The sequence below is a fragment of the Pogona vitticeps genome, chromosome 5, assembly GCF_051106095.1.
Source record: "Pogona vitticeps strain Pit_001003342236 chromosome 5, PviZW2.1, whole genome shotgun sequence".
Classification (NCBI taxonomy): domain Eukaryota; kingdom Metazoa; phylum Chordata; class Lepidosauria; order Squamata; family Agamidae; genus Pogona; species Pogona vitticeps.
Genome location: NC_135787.1, coordinates 126,242,613 through 126,264,328, shown reverse-complemented (window position 1 = coordinate 126,264,328; position 21,716 = coordinate 126,242,613). Strand labels below are relative to the sequence as shown.

Genomic DNA, 21,716 nt, shown 5'->3' with positions numbered 1-21,716 from the left:
TGAACATTAGCAAGAGAAAAATCACGTTTACTGAAGAATTACACAAATAAAGAATGAAGAAATTGAAATAGTGAAAGATTTTATATACCTTGGTTCAGTCATCAGTCCAAATGCAGACTGCAGCCAGGAAAGGGCAGCAATAAAGGAATTTTTAAAAAATCATCAAGTATAAGGATGTGTCACTGGAAACCAATGTCAAGGTCATCCACACTGTTATGTTTCCAGTCATCATGTACCAGTGTAAAAGATGGACTGTGGAGAAAGCTGACAGAAAAAAAAAATGATTCATTTGAAGTATGGTCCTGGCGTAAAGCTTTGAAGATACCTTGAAATGCCAAAAAGACAAGCAAGTGGTGAAATCAAGACTGAGCTATCACTTGATGTAAAAAAAATGACAAAACTTTGGCACATCATGAGAAGGCAAGGTTCTCTGGAAAAGGCCATAATGCTAGAAAAAGTTGAACACATTGGGAAAAGAGAAAGATCAAACATGAAATGGATTGAGTCCATCAAGGAAACTACAAATATAAGTTTACAAGCACGGATCAGGGCTGTTAAGGGCAGGACATTTTTGGAGATCACTCGTTCATCAATTCACCATAAGTCACCATAACAATAGCAAACCATATTGAACCATGAACCAGATTTCTGTCATAACATATGAAAATGGCAACATGCAGACAATGTACAAACTGATCATTTTGTCAAGAAAAGTTAGAAATCCGAATGGCCAAAAAAGCATCTTCTTTTGGACGACAAAAAAGACAGATTCATTGTTTATTTTTAACTGTTATTTATTTTTGTCCAAGTTAATATATCTCCATATTTGTTTCACCAATGTAACATAGTTAATCTGTGTTTCAGGTGGCTTTGGCTAACCCTGCAAAGGAGTATATCAGCATTGTTATTGAGAAAAACAAGCCTATCAAGAGAGATCTGGTCCTTGATGCTTTCCATGAGCATCTGTATGTGATGACCACAAACAAGGTACGGAATATAGGGCAACAGTAAAATAAAATGGCAAAGGCAATGTTAAACATGATCTTGTGTTTATTTAGCATGTATCTGCAGAGTAATGTAATGAGTGATCAACCTATCCATGTGATGCCAGGGGGAGATCAAAGAAATATAAATAGATTAGTCTCAGGTGTAAGAAAGCGTGTTTTTGCCACATACAAGTCCCTGGAGTTAACTGCATAGTTGGTGCTGGATGCTGTGTAGAATGGACTGCCAGCAGAAGAGGGATGAAAAAGTAGTTTACTCTTGATGTAGATAATCAAAAACATGTAAAAAGATGAACAGTATCAACAGGGAATGGGGCAATATAGATTTTATACAGGCAATTCCACCCTAACCCCCTTGTAACGGAATGGGTAGAAGCTTGATGGTGGATTGCTTAGATCACAAAAAAGACACTGAATGACCTCGTTTAGCATTCCCATCTCTAATCTGCTTTTTCCTCTCCGAAACTGAAGAACCCTCTATAGGTGCACTTTTTGCTGAAAAGACAACTGTAGAACAAAAGAATCAGAATCATAGGGTAATTCAGTTGGAAGGGGCCTATAAAGAAATCAACCCCAACCCCCTGCTCAATGAGGAATTCAAATATAGAATCATAGAACAATTGAGTGGAAAGGGGATGTAGAGGGGATCACAAGAGATCAGTCACATGTCTTTCATTATAGTGCTTGACTTGGTCTTAGGTCAGGTCCAATGTGCGAACTGCTGGGCTACATGCCCTATATCTGATGTAGCAGGCTGCAGCCTATGTAAGTTGAAGCCACAATATAGAGTGGCTGCAAGGCTGTTTTTGATTTTCCTGCAACAGGCTAACACCACCACCTTGATAACTAATAACAGTTTGACTTCCATTTTGTCAGTATTCCGTGGCAGGTGACATTTGTTGATTCAAGGTTATGGCAGTGAGGATTTTGTTGTATAGCAAGAATGGTTTTGGAAGAGACAATATAGTATCTCTGTTGAGAAGTGTGTGGAAAGATGATCGATCTACAGAGAAAATAGTTCTTCCACAGATAGGCAAGTGATGCTCCCTTTCCTATATTGCTGGCATGCAACTCCTGGCCACCACAGTTAGTGGTGAAGGGTGGTTTTTGGAGTCTTCTGAACCACTTCTATTTATGTCATCTTCTCTGAATAAATAAATAGTGGGAATCTTGGAGCAACTGTCTTTTGAACTCTACTTCCCTCTGAACCGATTCCCAGGCATCATGCTGTGATCAGGAAATACCTGCCAGCATTATCCCCCACACTCTGTTATTTTTGTTTTATGCGATACTTAAGCAGATGTAGTTGCTCTGAAGCTTAGTATCATCCCCTTTTGAAAATAAAAATGCACACAGAAGTCGTTATTCCTACGTGCTTTATGGCTCAGGTTCCATTTTTCATCCTTCTACTCCCCAAATACAAAACATCATTAAGGATAATCAACAGGAACTTGTTTATGAAATAGGCATGATTAGTATAATCTAAACTTGAAGAGGATTCTCCTTAAGGTTTTCTTAAATCAGTACATTTAAATATAATTCTTAATGAGTTGTGAGTTCTTTAATGACTTGCTTCTTAATGTGAGGATTATTATAAAATGGGTGTTTTTATCATATGACTGAGAGACATTTCTTTGATATAAAATTGCTCAGAGGAGGGTATTGCAGGAACTTAACAGTAGCAATTGTTGTGAAATACGGCATTCAAATTATGAATGCTTTCTCTTGGAAACATATCCTATTAAAATGTCTGGTTAAGTACGCTGAGGACTTCAGACCTATATATAGCATCTTTAACGAGATTTCAGCAAGTATAGCATCCTTTGGATATATTGCTTTGTTTATTCCTAATGGAAACCATTAGCAATACTATTTTCTGAAGAAAATGTGAACACAATATCATAGTATTTATTAAACCTATTGTACTAGTAATTAAAAGCAAAATTATGTTCAAATTCATGTACAGTATGTAACCATGCTTGCATTGCGCTGTCAGTTTGAATGCATGGAGGTTTCTTCCTGGAGCTTCAGTTTCTAGCATCTTCTAACAGAACTTTCTATGGGAATTGCCTCATGAGTTGTGCAGATTATTCAAACATTTGGAAAGAGTGTGACCTGTTGCATCAGCTACAGTAAACAGTAACTGTCCAAAATCCTGCATTAGTAAAATGATATGTGAATTGTAGATTAAGACAGATTGAGATTTGACAATGCAGTAAATAAACCACATGAGTTGTGTAAGGTAGATGAATGGCAAGATCTACACCAGACATCTTTCTGCCTAGGACAAAGAACAAAACAACACTCATTCCATCTTAATCATCATATGCAATCAAGTCAATTCTGATTTATGACAACCCTTCCCAGGGTTTCCTTGGTGGAAAGGACTCAGAAGTGGTTTACCATTCCCTTCTTCTGGGGACATTAAGTTTAATCTCAATCATCCTAAATTAAATCTTTCTTCAAGAATGCTGTTAAGACTGTGTCCTCCAGTGTACCTCAAGGCAGCAGGCTGGAGTCACATGGCACACAGCTCCCTCCTTGCTGTCATCTCTAGCACTTGCTGTATGAGAACACTGCTTCATTCTGCCTTATAGCAGGACTAGCCCAGATAGCTGGATCTTCCAGAGGTTGTGTTTTTACTTCTATAAGTATACAGAGATCTTTATTTTTACACAAGACATTTAAAGCTTCTGGGAAAGAAGGCAATATCATGGGATTGCAGTGTTCTTGTACACCTTTTTTCAATGCTAGAGCTAAAATGGAAGCCAGAGACCAGCTGCAATCACAGCTATAAAGCATGGGAAACTGAATTAGTGATCCCCTTGCATGTCCTAATATCCATAAAAATTGACATTAAATGTGCCATAAGTGCTTACATTCCAAATAAACTCATTGATCAGCTTTTCAGGGATTGCCCCCCTGGAACGAATCTAGTACATGACTTGCATCCATATGTAGGAGTGAACACTTGGATAGAGAGCATGTGCAGGACTTCTTTTGAGAAGAAATAACTTTTTTGGTTCTGTTTTGGTTGGACTGATAATCAAGAAGAATGTGGGCAAATTTTGGACTGACCATGAATGCAGAGCATATCACTGAGATGTTATCTATAATTGAACAAAACAGTTTCCCAGTTTTTAATTAAAAGTCTATTTTGCTATTTATGTCAGTTCTCTTTCTTTTCCCCCTGCCTAGGTCTTTCGCTTGCCTGTCCAAGAATGTGATAGTTACACAAGTTGTAATCAGTGTATTCAAGCCCGGGATCCTTACTGCGGCTGGTGTGTAACAGAAGGAAAGTAAGTATTGCAGGGTGAAGCTTATCACATTGTGCGAAGTAATTCTTTTCACAATATCCGTGGATGCTGAATAATTTCTTCAAAGCATTTGTATGAGAACTGGGGGAAAAAAATCTTCATCACAAATTACCACATATAATGAGCGGCAGGGTGAAAACTAATTTGCATATTTTGTCTGTACAGCTTGTATATAATTTGCATGAAAATGGTGGTTGCCAAGTCACAGCTGGCGAACATCTAGCATTTATCTTGTGCTAGTCTTATTTTAGTATTTTAACCCTTAAACATCCCTAAATACAACCCATCCAGTTGTAAATTATTAAACAATTTTTGATGGGGCAATGCCCAAATTTTGGCTGCTCCATTATATTTTCAGATTTCTTCCATTTGAAGGCACAAAGCTTTTCTTGACTGCTGAGAGCCGCATTGAAAAAAAATACTGTAAAGTGTTCAGAATGATATGCCAAAGTATTATCTGAGAACTAAAAATCCATTTATAGAATACTAAGGGTCTTGGCTTTTAAAAGAGGAGGATTGCTTGAAACTTTGCTCTGTCTAGAACACTATCTTTGTTGTTAAATCTCTGAATCACTGAAGGTATGTCACCTATGCAGGAAAAAAAAACATGAGAAACCAAATACAGAGACAGAGTATGTGCAGTACAAAAACCTGTTTTATTCAGGGTCAAACCACTTATCCATCTGGGTCACTATTGTCTATGCCAATTGACTGTAGGTCTTCATCTTTTAGGCATAAATCTTTCTCAGACATACCTGAAGCTTCCAGAGGTTGAATCTGATGCCTTCTATGCACAAAACGTGTGCCTCTGTTATGGAACAGTTATGTCTTCACACAGAATCACCACTATACTATTGATGATGCTATATTTAGTAGAGCTTGTTATGATAGGTGTGTTGTGATAGACATGTCACTTGTTATGATATGCATTAAATTTAAGGTGGTCTTCAAATCATTTTACACAGATTTATTATATTCAGATATAAAATAATGTACAGAACAAATGTTACAGTGATAAGTTTTTAGGAGAAAAGTAATGAAAGAAAACTAGCTCTTCAGTCAGAATTGAAAGAAAATTATTTTTGGATGCGTAAACTTTCAATCTGCTCTTCTGTTGCCCCTTCCAGTTGCTTTTGAGCCACATGACTTTTTGTAGTTTCCAGAAGTTTTATTTCTTTTCTTTAAAAGGGAATAAACGATTAATGGGATGAATTTCCAAGCTTTTGAAAGGCATTTGCAGAGGATGGGTCCTCTTTATATATGACTGTTTCTAGAATATTTTCTTTTCATGTGCTTCCTTTAATTCTGAAATTAAATTCCAGAAATTAATTCCAGAGCCTGTCACTAAACACACTGGCATAACAGATGCCACTTTGCTGACTTAGCAGCCTTGGTAACTAAATTATACTTTGGAAGTAAGCGTAAAGTCTTCTGAACTGAACCTTATGAACGTCCATAGGATTATTTTTAATAAGCAAAGGAAAGAGGTATGCCCCTAAGTCAGATAACCCTGATTCAAACATCCAGGTTAATTAACCACATTGCAGAACCTTATGGGATTTTGTGATACGAAGAGTGTGCTAGTGGCACACAAGGTTTACTTTATTATAGGAAGGAGATGAGTTCCAGGGATCTTGCCTCCTCTCTAAACATTTATATGACTTTAGTAAAATTATCTAAAAGCTTGCCATAAAGCCTATATGTGAATTCCTGAAATGAATCAGTAGTATGTATGTGCCTTCAGACTCCAGGATGCGATTTTCCTCAGATGTGACCCACCTGCAAACCTGAACATGTGGCAAGAGAGAATCAGCATTTCTCTTTAGCCTTCTGTTGATGATGACTCTGGATCTGATTATTATGAAATATTAAAGATTTTTCCAGACGAATGTGCCATCTTGCTTATCTGTACTAATAGTAAACTCCCTAGGAAGCCAAAATGGCTCCATGCATATCCAAAGGTTTTAAGAAGGTCCATACAGTATTTTAAAGAATCAAAAGCACCAAAAAAAAAAAAGGTATTTAAAAAATTCCTTGTGGGGAGGGAACTCACAGGCAGCCAGTGAGAACTAAGTTCAGTGGTCATGAAATGGTAGCTGAAATATTGCAGTGAGAATAGAAAATGATGTTTTGGGGAAGTGGGGGTGGAATGTCCTGCAAGAGGGATATGATGTATTCCTCTTCTCTGGAAAAGTGAAATTGTTGCCAAAGAGAGCATTACAATGTATTGTACATACAATTTTTCAAGTTTATGCGGGGTACTGGCTGGTCCCAGGCTCAAATCCTTCAAAAGTTATGACATTCACTGGGTGATCTTAGCCCAGGCTCTCTCTAACTGATGAACTTGTTCTAAGGAAATGTGATTGCAACCCATGAAGAAAAGTTGAATAGAAACATGAATAGTAGATTTTGTCTAGAGGGGCGGGGTATAAGTCTGAATAAAGGAAAGTAAAGTGATATCAGCAGTGGGGTTTCTGCATGTATGTGGCACCTTGCAGATCATCGGTCTTCCTCAGAATTCTTAAAAAGAAAGACAGTTCCTTCTAAAATGTGGTTGTTCTAACTAGAACCTTATTAATTCCTTGGGGATTCTAGCAATGCTGTGCATGCCAGATACATGCAAACTCTCAAAATTTACTGGATCTAGTATTCTTTCTTTCTTTCACTCTCACTCTCACTCACTTACACCATCTGGTTGGTGCAGATGCACTATTCTGGGTAGTTTATGGTAAGCTACAACATGTTTTAAACACAAAAATAAACAGTAACAATTAAAACATTGTTCGGTGGTGGGTCCTGTCTCCTGCAAGCAGATTAATGTTTGCTCAGTAACAACACATTTAATAGCATATGTCCCATGCAGTATAATAAAATATAACACTGACTAATAGCTAGGTGTTTTAGATTTTTGGATGTGAAGCCAGAGGTTGGGAGTTCGATTCCCTACTGTGCCTCCTTGGCAGGGTTTGGACTTGATCCATAGTCTCCATTCCAGCTCTGCAGTTCTAAGATGATAAACAAGTTAAGGGCATCATCATCAGTGACTTTCTGGAAATTAAATATTTCAGACTTCGCTCTTGAAAGTGCCAAAGTGCCCATCTAATCCCTCTCATTGTTGTGAGGCTTTGGGGTCGGAGGGGGAGATCTTTTAGTTACTAAAAACTACCACTGCCAGTCAAGTCATCCCAACATCAGGAGTCTTCAGCAATTAAATACTTCCTTTGCAGTCTTATACCCTCACAGCTTCTCAACAATGAATGAGATTATACAAGATCCTTGGGACCTTGAGAAGAGAAGTCAGAAGTGCTTAATTTCTGAAAAGTCTCTGCTACTGATGATATCATCAGCCTTACACAGCATAAGTTATGACAACAGGAATTCTTCCAGTGATTGTTGTGGGGGTTTTTTGGGCTCTTTGACCGTTTTCTGAAGGTTGTTCTTCCTAACGTTTCGCCAGTCTCTGTGGCCATTAGATCCCGGCCATGAAAGCCTTCGTGAATAAATTCTTCCAGTATTTGTGCATCTGATGACATGGATTATTGTCCAGGAATGCTTTGGTCATGATAAGTCTATTAAGTTTTAAGTTATTATACTAAGTCACTCTTGTTTTCCAGATATTTAGTAATCTTGTAAAAATAGCTTGGCTTATCTGTTCTTGTGCAAACACTGCAATTGTTTGAAATTCACAAATATGTGTCTTTAAAGTGTTTGGCCATCTTGAGCCCATCGCATTCTCTGCTTAGCACTACTGTTGTGAGTTATTGTTGTAATGAGTAGAAAAAAAAACCAGTGGTAGCAATAAGCAACAGCTGATCCTATAGCCACTATTTTTCTCTTCTACATGAGTTCACATAGCTAAGCCTTAAGGAAAGGGTAAAGATCTGATTACACCATGGAATATGTTAAAGCAGACATTGTGAATGTGCATCTTTCTAAATATTATTGGACTTCAGTACCCATCAGCCCCAGACAGCATAGTCAATAGTACGGGATACTGGGAGTTGAAGTCTAGCAGTATCTGGAAAGTAGACTTTCCAGATATTGCTAGACAGTCTAGAGGGGCAGGGTATAAGTCTAAATAAAGTAAAGGAAAGACACACATTGCTTATGTTCAATGTTATGGCGTAAGTAGAACAGTCTACATTGATATGCTGTTTAAGCACAATATCATTTTCTTTTTGCTAAACAACTTTCCCTTATATATTTCTTTATTAACCTAACTTTTTCACTGGTGTGTGATGAAATATTTTTTAAAATAAATATTTGTACATTTACAGATCATTTGAAAATGCTTACAGGTAATTATCCCGTCATAAAGAACAATAAGTAAACTGGAAAGAAAGAAATGAAATATCAAATACACATTCTGTGCCATAGTGCCTCTTGTTACTTCACATGCTTTTGTATACTCTCGCCTTTTGATTAATGAGTATTTTTTAAAATATATATATATTATTATTCCAGATCACTTTATATTTTATAATTTATTTCAGATGCACAAGGAAAAAAGACTGTGAACGATCAGCAAGGAGAAATAATTGGCTCTGGAGTCCAGATGGCATTTGCTTGAAAGTTACAGGTGCTAACCCTCAAAACATGAGCCGAAGAGCTCCACGGATGGTAAATGTACCAGTTTTTTTGTGTGAATTGTACAGAAAGTTAAAAGAAGATATTATTTGTGGAAAAATGGCTTGCCTACACAATTCATTTGCAGCTTTGATGGGCAGAAAGCAGATATGGAGCCACTGTTTTGTATTTCTGTGGGTGGTTTTAAATAGATAAACAAAAACACGATGTATTCTCGAAGGTTTTCACGGCTGGGATCCAATGGTTGTTGTAGGTTTTTCGGGCTGTCTGGCCGTGTTCTTAAAGTTTTTTTTCCTAATGTTCCACCAGTCTCTGTGGCCGGCATCTTCAGAGGACAGGAGTCAGAACTCTGTCTGTGCCCTGAGCCAGAGACGCACCATCCTCCCCACTCTAGTGAGAATACATTGCAATTCTGTTTAAATTGTTAAAATCCTGCCTAATGCCATATGTGTATATGCAGATAACTATATGCAATTTTATGGAAATCAGCATTCACTTTTGTTTTTCTTTTTGCTGATGTGTAATTAAATGTTCTCCTTCATGGTCTCTGTGAATGCACACTAATGGGTTAATCTGCGCCCGAGCAAAGCAGTCTCGGTAACTTCTAGAGCTCTAGCACCTGGTGCTGGGACCTCCCACCTAGGCTATATCTCTGCCCCCAGCACTGTGTGCCTCAGTTTCATTTCCTGCCGCCACTGTAGCAGCATTCGTTCGGAGCTTGGTGGGTTTTTGCTTCCCTGTTTTCTCGTAATCATCTAATAGGACCTCCCTCGTGTTGATTTTTGGATTGTTGACTTCTCTTTTGGATCATGAGTTGGCTTTCGAAGGAATAGAACTGTGTTTGAGGCGTTTATGGCCTCTTTGGGGCCTTTCAAACATTGCGAGGCCTGCAATGGGAAGGTTCCCTTCACTAACGGACATGCTAAGTGCCTCTACTGTTTGGGCGAAGGGTGTCAGCCAGCCTTGTACTCCCATTGCAAGGCCTTTACAAAGCCTGCTTTAAGACATAGGCTAGATCAGCTAAAGGCATATCTCTGGTCAAAGTCTCTCTACCCGCCTGCCCTGGGAATGGACCACCCGAGAGCCCCACCATCAGAGGCATCCTCCATCTCTGGATGCTCTCTGCTGCCGAAGAAGTCGGGGAAATCGTCACCCTCGGGCTTGAGGTCGATGGCCTTTGCTTTGGCACTGAAGCCTTCCTTGGGCTAGAGCCCAACTAAGAAAAAGAAAAGAGCTGCTCCATTAGTGGATCCGTCTCACCCTTGGCTCATTCTCCGATGCCAATGCCTCTTCCGAGACGCACTGTTGAACTTGTGCTGTTGGATGATGAGGGCATCCTGCCTTCGGGGATGGTGAAACCAGTTCCACCTTGTCCAAGCCAGGCCTCCAGGTCTCTTCAGGACTCTCCGCCACCCAGATCGGAGACACTGGTCCCTGTTTCTCTGGAGCCCATTGTTGTGCCTCAAAAGAAGAAAAGAAAAACCAGGTACCTTGAGCCCGAACCCGATCGAGCTCGAGCCCGTCTGGAGGTGCTTTCCTGGGAAGATCCCCAAGGTGTTCTGATGAAGTCCTTCGGGATAGAGAGCTCCGCCTACTCAACTCCATTCGATCCCACCACATTTTTTTGCTTTCAAGCAGTGGCAATCGTTCTGTGAACAATTTCAAAAATTCCAACCGTACGTGAAGACTTATTTTCATCATCCGGCTGAACCCCCTTCATGACCCCCAGCAAGGGAACAGCCTCGATCCGCCACACCTGCTCAACTGGCATTGGGCCCAACACCAGAGTGTTGATGCCGAGTCAAACAGCCTATATACAGACCCTCACCCGTTCCATCTCGGGCTCAAGAAGATGACTTTTTGGAAGATCTATTGGGCCTGGAGTCGGAGTCAGAGTTCCCTTGAGGCTGTTTACATACATCGGACTGCGAGGTCGAGCTCGAATCAGACTCCAGTGAGGATGAAGGCGAGATTAGGGAAGAGTCGCCGATTAATGCCCGCACTCCAGCTTCAGTGACCATCGGCAGTCATCCTCCCTCATCTTCCGAGGACTATACATCTTATGTGCAGCTTATTAAGCGCATCGCTAAGGTCCAGGATCTGGCTGTTGTGCAGCCAGAACTTCAGCATATGGACAAGGTGTATGAAGACATCACCAAAGACCAGTTGGCCCCATTGAAGTTGACTTTTATCCCTTCATTGTTAAGCTTAGCCAGAGAGTCCTGGGATAAGCCCACCACTTCTCAACAGATACCAGGAAGAGTGGAGAACCTATACAAAACCCATGGTTTCTTGCAAAGCATCCGCTTCCAAATTCACTGATGGTGGATGCTACACAATCTCATTCTCGAACCAGGTCTTCTGCCTCTCCTTCAGACAAAGAGGGGTGAAAGTTGGACGTGCTGGGGCGCAGGTCCTATACTCTTGCTACCTTTGTCCTTAGGGTAGGGAATTACCTGGCAGCCATGGGCGCCTACCACAGGCACCTGTGGAATGCAGTTCTCCCAGCGCTGAATGCAGCACCAGAGGATATTAGGGTTGCTTGTCTGGCTAGCCATCAGGAGGCCAAGTCCCTGGCATGCCAGGAAAGGATTGCGGCCAGGCATGTGGTGGATGCCTCATCTAAACAACTGGCTACTGCAGTTGCACTACACAGGCATGTGTTGTTATGATAGGCGTCCATTGTGGATGATGTGAGGAGCAGAATCGAGGCTCTCCCATTTGATGGACTGGGTCTTTTCGACCCCAAAACAGATGAGATCCTTGAAAGTCTTCTGAAACATAGGAAGACAGCCAGGTCCTTCTCCGCTCAATCAACATCTCGGGTACCTGCCAACGTTCCTACTCTTCAAGGCCATACTTTGACCACTTCAGATCATAAGAGGTGACCTTTCAAGGTCCGTCTCACCAGCAGGCTAGTAGGCAGAGGCAACGCCAGCAATCTCGCTGCCAGGACCATAAAGCCAAGCAGTCGGTTTAGACTTCAGCCGCTGCCAGCACCAATGATTCATGGGGTTAGAATAGCCCAATTTTTCAATGCCTAGAGGTCAGTCTCCTCTGACTCTTGGGTTCTCACCGTCATCTCCAGTGGATATGTGATTGAGTTTGACTTTACACCTTGCACGGTTTTGTCAGAGATACAGACACTTCACCCAATTTGCGTGAGGAAGCAGTCAGGCTACTCTCTAAGAATGCCATCACTTTGGTGGAAAATCTTGACATTTCAAGCAGCTTTTTCTCATGCTGCTTTATTATACCCAAGAAAGACGTTGGTCTCCGGCCTATTCTCGATCTCAGACCCTTGAATTTTTACATTACTCCTCGGCACTTTTGTATGGTCTCCCTTGACGGTACCATTCAGATGCTCAGACAGGAGACTGGTTTGTACTTATTGATCTCAATAAGTGTCCATCCTGAATACCGTTGCTTTCTTTGCTTCTTGCTGAATGGCGCAGTCTATGAATTCAAGGCTCTCCCTTTCGGATTGTCCACCTCACCAAGGGTGTTCACGAAATGTTTGGCCCCAGTGGCAGCTTACCTTCATTTGCAGGGCATCACTGTTTTCCCTTACCTTGATGACTGGTTGTTGGTGGCATCATCTTCCGATGCACTTTCACAACACCTAACCTTTACTCTGTCTCTCCTGTCTGAACTTGGTCTCCAGGTCAACCACAAAAAGTCGACACTGACTCCTACCCAGCAGGTCACTTACATTGGTGGGGTACTGGACAGTTATTTCCCCTCTTCACTGTGGGGGCAAAGGTCCAAGCTCTGCTGGTCCTAGCGCCTGCTAGGCCTTATGGCCTCCACCACAGCGGTCATTCAACATGCCAGGTTGAAGGTGTGGTCCCTCCAAGCTTGGTACCTTGGTACCTCTGACCAACCCACCTTCCAAAACTCTTACAGTTTCAGAAAATTTGGCACAACAACTGATGTGGTGGTTCCTTTGCTCAAATCTCTTAGTGGGCAGACCTTTTGGCCCTCTCCAGCCGTCAATTCAACTGATCACAGATGCCAGTCTGACTGGTTGGGGAGCACATGTCCAGGGCCTGACAGCAAATGGTCACTGGTGTCATGAGTTCAGCCAAAGAAGGCCTGGAATCTGAGGTGGGCAATTAGAAGCACAGACAGCTGAATCACCATCAGATTCTCCTCCCCCAGTAGCCAAGGTGAGGGCTAAGCTTCAGCAAAGACTCATGACACGAAGGGCAGAAGATCGCATGAATGCTTCCCATAGGAACATCAGGTCGACCAACCCTGGTTTTAACAGGATGAAGTGTTTAGATGACTGCTGCTGCTATAAAATCTGCATCCAGAGGCTTAGAAGTTTGTGGAAGCAACAAGTTGACACTCTGGCTCACATCCACGCTCCTGCTTACCTTGGACCTTGTTCTCTGGACCCCTGGCTTTGGACTCTGACTGCTGACTACGGTTTGTGTTTTGATTTTGGCATTTTGGTATCTGCTTTGCATCTTCTGGACTTCTGATATTGGACTGGTATATTAGACTTTTGCCTGTTGAACCCCCCTGACAGCTGGACTCCAGAGGAGCCTTCTCTTCATATCAACCTCTTGGAATTCCTAGCTGTTTTCAAGGCTCTGCAGGCCTTTGAACGTCTCCTCTCAGGTCAAGTGGTGCAACTGGCATCCGACAACACCACGGTGGTCTATTACCTCAACAAGGAAGGGGGTGCACACTCCCAACACCTGCTGTACCTCACCATTCAGGTCTGGGAGTGGTGCTACGAATGCCACCTCTTCGTGATTGCGGTTCATGTGGCCTCTGCTGACAATCTCCTTGCAGACCGTCTCAGCTGGTTGAGAGACTGGGTGGTTTGATAATCAAGCTGGTGCATGAGATTGCTCACAAACCCTTGCCTTCTACTGTTTAAGCGCACTTGACTAGAGTGGTTGCTTCCTCCATCGCTTTCCTTTGTGGAGTTGACCTCACTGATATCTGCAAGGTTGCGACATGGTTCACACCCTTCACCTTTGCAGCACACTATTGCCTCGATGTTCGGGCCAAGGCTGAAGCTGCTGTGGGAAGAGCTGTACTGGCTTCTGTCTTGTCGTGACGCCCACCTCCTGATGAGTCAGCTTGCTAGTCACCCATTAGTGTGCATTCATAGAGACCACGAAGGAGAAAAAGAAGTTACTTACCTATAACTCTGGTTCTTCAAGTGATACTCTGTGAATTCACACGTCCCGCCCTTCTCCCCACTGTTCGTCATATATGTCATTAGACATGCTATAGAGCAGTGTGCAGTTCCACGGAATTGAGGCACCCAGTGCCGGGGGCGGAGATATAGCCTAGGTGGGAGGTCCCAGCACCAGGTGCTAGAGCTCTAGAAGTTTCCGAGACTGCTCTACTCAGGCACAGATTAACCCATTAGTGTGAATTCACAGAGTACCACTCGAAAAACCAGAGTTACAGGTAACTTCCTTGTATTGGCAAATTGAGGAGAAAAAGTGGGGACAACTCTTACGTATTTTGGAAGTGTTGTGAGGTCTGTTCCAGTATTCAATACAAATTTTCAGGCTCAAAGATCTTTAATTCTGTTTCTGTCTTTATCACTTGGCTTCATTTGCCAGATCCTGGAGCTCTAGTAAAAAAAAACAACAATAGTTTTTGTAAGGTTGCAGTTTGCCCACCCCTGATTTATTCCACAGAATTATTTCACTGTAGTTATATCAGTGGCTTTCTCATGTAGTTTATAGAGAATAGACAAGCGCAAATGAGTACCTGGTTGGGAACATGGGATATTATCAATACTCAGATAGATGGCAGCACATACTAGGGACACATGTGAAGTATGGCATCACAGCCCAAAACAGAACACACTCACCAGAACACAGAGACATTGTACAATTGAGAACCAAATGCCCAAAACATGTCAAGATAGTGCATCATGCTGTTTCTTATTGGTTAGAAAGTGGCATGAAAGAACTGCAGTTAACAGCAGTTCACTGTGAAACATGTGCTTCTCAACTTCCTTGCCATAGTGAGCCAATCATTAGAAGCAGAACTTCCTTGAGAATTTATTTGTTTACCTGGTTGGAAGTTTCTCAACTGCAAGTTGCAAATTAGCTTGCTTTTCTTCAGTTACTTGATATTACAGAAAGCACAGACTCTGTTTGCAAGTTGGTTGTGCAGAGGAGGCAGGATTAGAAGAAGCATTATATCTTTAGGAGGAAAAATTTCTATCCCTTTTTGAATAAGTATTTGCAAGAGAAGCCTCTTCTTTACTTCAGCTCAGAACGTCAGTTTAAATGCTTGTCTTGCGGATAGATTTACGTGTAATCCATCCATACATTGCAAATGCTTGATAAAATAGCATTCTCAAGATGTTTATCTAGATTTAGGATCCATCCTGACATGAAGGATTTGGTCTGCTAAAACATGATTTTGGAAACAAAAGTGAATGTGTCTTCCTTTCTCATGCACCCTGATGCAAACTTCTAAGGTTTTACATTCAAATCACAGAAGAGTCACCAATTACATGTCATGCAAATGTGTCAACTGATAGAACAAGTTTTTTTGCTTTTTAGATTAAAGAAAATGTTGTGTTGGGTAGGGTAGGGTGAGGAGGTAAACTGTGAAAAAAATGTTTTTGTTATTCTTTTAAATTTTAGGACAGGAAGATGCACACCATACCTTTTCACTTTAGTGTACACTGTGTTGGCTGTACAGATAGGTTCACATTTTAGTGTGGTTCAGTTTTTTAACACAGGAATATTACATTTCCAAAGGGCACAGCAGTTGTTCTTTCAGAAGATAGATTGTATACTCAATAAAGGCACACAGTAAGAGAGGACTTTTGGGGCGAAATAGCAAAATCAAGGATAATTACAAAAAAAGAACATTCAGATATACCTCTGTGTTTTCAGCTGTCTAGTCAATTCAAGTAATTTTTTAACCCATCCTATTCTCACCTTCTTTCCGGCAGCTTGTTTTCTTCTAATCACAGAAATAATCAAACACTTGTATGCTCAGTTGGCATTTTCCCCTGAAGCTCCTGAAACCACTAGACTTAATTCTTTGTCAGAACACTTCTGTCCCTGAACAGCCAACGCATTGCTTTATCTTGCCAGTTTTGAATGGGCAGTTTAAGAAATGTCTGTCTTTCTGTGCCTTCAAAACAAGCATCTTGATTCTTTCAAATCTGACTTGTGACTCCTGCTGTGCCCTCTGGTGATTGTTGTTGTGTGGTTAGTGTACTTTAATTATGCTGGAAATGTTTAAATAAGTTCAGTGCTCAATAGACTTTGCATTTACACTGGAAACAAAACCACACAAAAGAGACTTGAGACAAGAGAAGAATAGTGCAAACACAGACAAGGCATTTTGTCTGGGTATTGAATAGATTTCAGGGCAAGATGACAGAGCATAATCCCATCCTTGCCAAGGACTCACCAAGAGTCCTGTCCAGGAAGAGCAAAAGAAGAGGTTATAGTCAAAGGTTCTCAAAGAAATTGGTATGGTAGTCTGTTTCAACACACATAACAAAAATAAAACTATTGTGCCATGTTTCAACTAAACAGATTTATTTCAATCAGACATTTTATAGATGGCAAACTACTGTCTCAGATATGTGGAGTACAATGTGTAGAACACGTTTATATACACAAGGTATAAGACTGTGGGATGAGGGGTTAGTGGATAGCTAGGTTTCACATTTCTCCCAAACACAACCATGTATATCAACTTGTGGCCTAAATACTATACTCCATTTAGCTAAGGAAATAAATTGTAGTCCATGAAGATTTTACACTGTTATAAACCAGTTGGTCCTGCAGCTGCCACAGACTTCTTGATTTTATTTTTGTTATATGTTTGTTCAAGGTTGTATCCGTTCCTGAAAAAAGGGAGTAGCTAGTTTGGCTTCTGATAGAATTCCCAGACTTCATTTGGAATGCTCATGAGAATTAGCAAAACATACTTCAGATTTTTTTTATGGAAGGTATTACAAGGTGTTCTGTACTTTCAGTTCTAGTTCCCACAGTAGAAATACTGTATGTATGGTTCTCCAGTGTGCTGTGGGATTTTCTGATCCACTGAACTGAGAAAGATGAGCACAGCCTATGCAGTATATATGTTTATTTCACAGTTTCACAAGTAAAAGCAATACAAAGAACAATACGGCATCTTGGCTAATAATCAGCTTCACCTACTGCAGTTGTATTCAAACTTCTCTGTCCTCTACTGCCACAGATATTTAGAGACTATAATCAGCATAGTTTTTGAATGGTTCTAATTATGTTTTTATATGAGCAATCCTCAGTTTTCACAGCATAGAAATACTTTCTGTGGGCTTGAATCAGTGAAACAAGAGAAGGGCTTTTACAGCATGATCTGAGGAGCCTTAAGAAAGATTTGTGAGAGATACCACCAATTTTCGTGGACTATTTTACCTAAGCATTATTTTTGGGCTGAATTCTCCCTCAGACTACCATTATGAAAAATGGGACAACTTATGAAGACTTTTTACTTTACTTTATTTGGACTTATACCCCGCCCCTCTAGACAAAGTCTACTCGGGGTGGCTAGAAGACAACAGAAACAGCCTGGTGTAGGATTTTAATTGTGTTAATTGTTCCATTTTCTTATTCTTTTATGAAACAAAGTTGTTTAAATTCATTATTAAATTTATGATCATTAATTCATTTTACCTGTGCATTTCTGAGTGAGCTTAAACAAGAAAGAAAAAGCTGTGTGGTCCTCAAGGTTCCCTCTAAGGTATGTGGCTGCACGTGTGTGCACAACTACACCTCCCTTCACTCAGATTTCGTCTTCCCCAGCAGGAGCATGGGTTTGTCTGTTCTGCCTCCTTATCTGAGTGGGCGATCAGCCAAAGAGGCAGGGCAGGGAAGCCCGTGCTCCCGCTGGACTGGTTGAACAGCCAAAGAGGAGGAGAGGAGCACATGCCAACTGCTGAGTGGGGGTTCCAGCCAGGGAGGTGAGAATGTGCAGGACCTGTGTCTCCAAACCGGAAGAAACCTCCGGACCAAAGTTCATGTCCATCTCTATCTATGACTATTGGGATGGCCACAGGCTTCATGCCACCAAAGTACCATAGATTCTGCTCCCCATGGTTGCCCACTGCTAGATGGGGCCATGCAAGAACCTGGGGTGGGGGCATGTCACAGGTTCCACAATCATCCCTGATCCTGGACTATTACACTTACAGTGGGGTCTTGACTTACGAACGGCTTGACATACGAACGTTTCAACTTACGAACCGCTCTCATAGGAATATATGGACTCGACTTACGAACTTAGATTCGAGTTACGAACTCTTTTTTTCCCTTTTTTTTTAAAGCTAAGTCATCTTAGGTTAAAAGAAAAAAAAGAAAAAAATATCCCCCTCTAGTGCCAGAAGGCGGAATAGCAGCTTCCCATTAGTTTCTATGTACGAAAAGAGCAGATACGGATTAAATGGTTTTCAATGCATTCCTATGGGAAATGCAGATTCGACTTAAGAACTTTTCGACCTGAGAACTGCCTTCCAATACAGATTAAGTTCGTAAGTCGAGACCCCACTGTATTCTCTCCAACAATGGCAATTCTTAGGGCTTTTGAAAGAGAAACTAGCACTGGTGACTTTTTAAACTGGATACTGAGAACTGAATGTTTAAACTTCTCCGTGCAAAGATATACTCTGTCACTGAACAGTGGCCACTTCCTAACAGTAAATGAATTGCAATAACAGTAAGTTATCCAGGAAGAGGGCATTATTGTAGTGTTATAATACATATATTTATCTGTCAGCTTCGCCCCTCCCCCATTTCCACATTTATTTTCTTCTGTTCTACTTTTCTGTTAGTTACCACTACCAGGAAGTTGGTAATTCCGTCCATATTGATTGCTTTCTGACAGCCTGTTCCTACTTGTGTTTCCAGGTAGAATTGACTGTGACCCCTTTACCAGATTTAAATGAAGATGACAAGCTTTGGTGTCACTTTGGTGAAATGATCCATCAAGCTCAGTTACAAGGAGAGGCTATTGTCTGTCCACCTCCTAACGTAATACCTCCAACACCAGAAGGCCAAGGTAAAGAGATAACAGTACCTGAGACTCAGAAGGTGCCCATTGTTTGGAAGCAAGCTACTTTTAGCACTTGATAGAAGATACAAGCTCTTTTTTTTTCCAGGCCGTTTCTCTTCACATTGCAATCTGCTTTTGTTTTTTCTCTTGCGAACACAGAGAACAACTTCCTCTTGGAGTAAAGTGGCTGAGAGCATTTCTGATGGGGGTGGAGGGGGCAAACCCATCATGCTTTTTGTCCAACTCAGCTTTGCAACACATCTGTGGTTACTGCTCCAGAAATGTTGTTGAAAACCTTAAAGGGCTGTGTCAGGTGCCAGCAAGCCCAGGTTTAATTGTATTAATTATTAATTTTATTTATTTGTTACATTTATGACCTGTCTTTCTTCCAGAGAGCTCAAGGTAGTACATATGAGTCTCCTCCTTTCACTACTTTTTTTCTCACAACAACCCTGTGATATTTATTTATTTATTTATTTATTTATTTATTTATTTATTTATTTATTTATTTATTTATTTATTTATTTATTTATTTATTTATTTATTTATTTATATGCCCCACACACTACCCAAAGGTCTCTGGGCGGCTTACAGCTGTACTAAGAGACTATGGCTAGTCCAAGGTCCCTTTAAAGGAAAAAGGTGGGATAAAAATATTTAAAATAAATAAATACAGGTCACCCAATGATTGTTGAGACCAAATATGGAATTTAACCCAGGTATCCTGAGTCTAGTAACTTTAGCCTCAATACCATCCTGAGAGCCAAGATAGTACACAAATTATGTAGTCAGCACTGGTACCGTTTTTATTTTTCCAGTGAAGTGAGGTGAATCTACTTGCTATGTGTCCCATCACAGTTTTTAAGATTAATCTGATCTCTCATTGAGCATTCAAGAAAACCATATCAGCCAGTATTGTATGTGTTAAGTGAGAGTTCCTTGCAGATATGACTTACGAGTGTACTTATATGCATATGAGGGCCTCCCCCCTACAAACAACATTGCCATATCCAAAGAAAGAAGGAAAGAAAGAAAACCATTGAACAGGAATTTATAGGCAGTGGACCTGATGTTGAGGCCAGTGCTGTCCATTCTCTACACATGTGTTTGTATCACAACATTTCTTGGTGCTAATATCTTCCAAATTCCAGACAGCAAGATTTAGAGATAATTTCTGTTTCTCTGTCATCATTAATGAATGGCTAATTATTGAACAGGGCACAAATTTGTTCATCTGTGGAATTCCATTTTTCTAGTATGTTAAAAAAAGGCCCAAATGTTCTTGCTCCCAATGCAGTGTAACAAATATATCCAGTTAAACCAGAAGGTGTTGACAAGTGTAGATGATCTACAGTGTTAGTAAATATCAGTTCTTATAATCTGAAATCTGAATTAATTGACACCTCTTTTAAAAGATCAGTTTTCATTTAACCTCAGGGATGGGCTAAAGTGAAAAACTACCTGGAATTTTCACTAGAATTTTTCATAAACCTAAGCTGTCACCACTCTTTCAAAAAGCTGTTAGAGAGAAGCTGAGTTTGAAATTGCTCAATAGCTTGTGAAATAGCTTGTCAGAGGGTTTTAATGGTTTCCGTAAGAGGAATAGCTGGGAGCCTCATTCTGGGACGCCTGATTTCTATGCCGTGATCTTCATCCTGAGTTCAGTAATAATCCAGATTAGAAAACCATTAATAGAGGAAGTATGTGCAATAGACCAGCTTTCCAAAATGCTCAGTTTATTATTTTGACCATATACCACTTATTTTAGAAACCCTGACATCATCAGTTTTATTCTTAGTGTAGAATTCACAGATGGTAAGTGATGCAGAGTTGTCAATAAAAAGTCTCAAAGAAAACAGGTTTCAAAATTTCTTTCCACATTCATACCTCCTATTTTTCTTTGTTTTTCTGACTTGCCACTTTCAGTAATACAGCATTTATCCTTTCAAAGAGGCATTTGTCTTCTGTGATAGTCTAGATGTTTTAAATATTTATACTTTGCATTTACTTTTTGTCATTTAAAAAAAATATGTGGTTTCATTAGAGAGAGCAGAAAATTCATACTGTAACCCCACAATTCCCTGAAATTATTCTATAAGCTAAATATGTCTTCAGGCCATTAACATTGTATACATGAACATTGATTAACACTATATAAATTACAAAGTATCAACCCAATTAACCCCTTTATTTTGTTTTATTATATTGGTAGATTATGTCCAGGTTCCGCTGAATTTGACCTTTGGAAATAATATATTTTTTGCATCGGGCACATACCCTTTTTATGATTGTGGAAAAGCTATAAATTGTATTGAAAATGAACCGTGAGTACTGCATTTGGTTGCTTGATAGCATTCTTTACCTTCCTGTTTTCTGTGCCATATGCACCCAGATATTATAGTTAGCATCTTAATTCAGTGTCACATTTCTCACACTTGAACAAGGAATTTTCTCTGAGTACTGGCAAGAGAAGTGCAACTATGTTTTTATTGTTCCTACAATTCAGCTGTCCTTGTCTTGAGTAAACAGTGGGCCCCATTGGACCATTCAGTCAAGGTCTATTAAGTGTACTTTGGGGGAAACATCCTATTTAGTTTTATCTTGGCTATGGCCGTGTTTCATTGCATAGTTCTTCAGTGATAATGTGTCAAAGATATAACTGAGTTCTGTCCATATTTGCCTTGTCAGATGTTTACCTAAGAGGGCAACACAATTTTCATCATGTGCTAAATAAGTCTCACCAGAAGCAAAGCTTAAGAGTTTG

At 40.4% G+C, this 21,716-nt stretch overlaps 1 protein-coding gene across 2 annotated transcripts in view; it reads left to right on the top strand.

The window, feature by feature from the left end:
* The window catches only part of PLXNB2 (plexin B2), a 385,384-nt gene that overhangs the window by 282,983 nt on the left and 80,685 nt on the right, over positions 1-21,716 (top strand). For both annotated transcript variants that reach the window (XM_020797233.3, XM_078376762.1), the window contains exons 6-10: positions 865-987; positions 4,203-4,303; positions 8,815-8,941; positions 18,808-18,958; positions 21,165-21,276. In XM_020797233.3, coding sequence (XP_020652892.3) covers positions 865-987; positions 4,203-4,303; positions 8,815-8,941; positions 18,808-18,958; positions 21,165-21,276 — 614 coding nt within the window. The remainder of the gene's footprint in view (positions 1-864; positions 988-4,202; positions 4,304-8,814; positions 8,942-18,807; positions 18,959-21,164; positions 21,277-21,716) is intronic.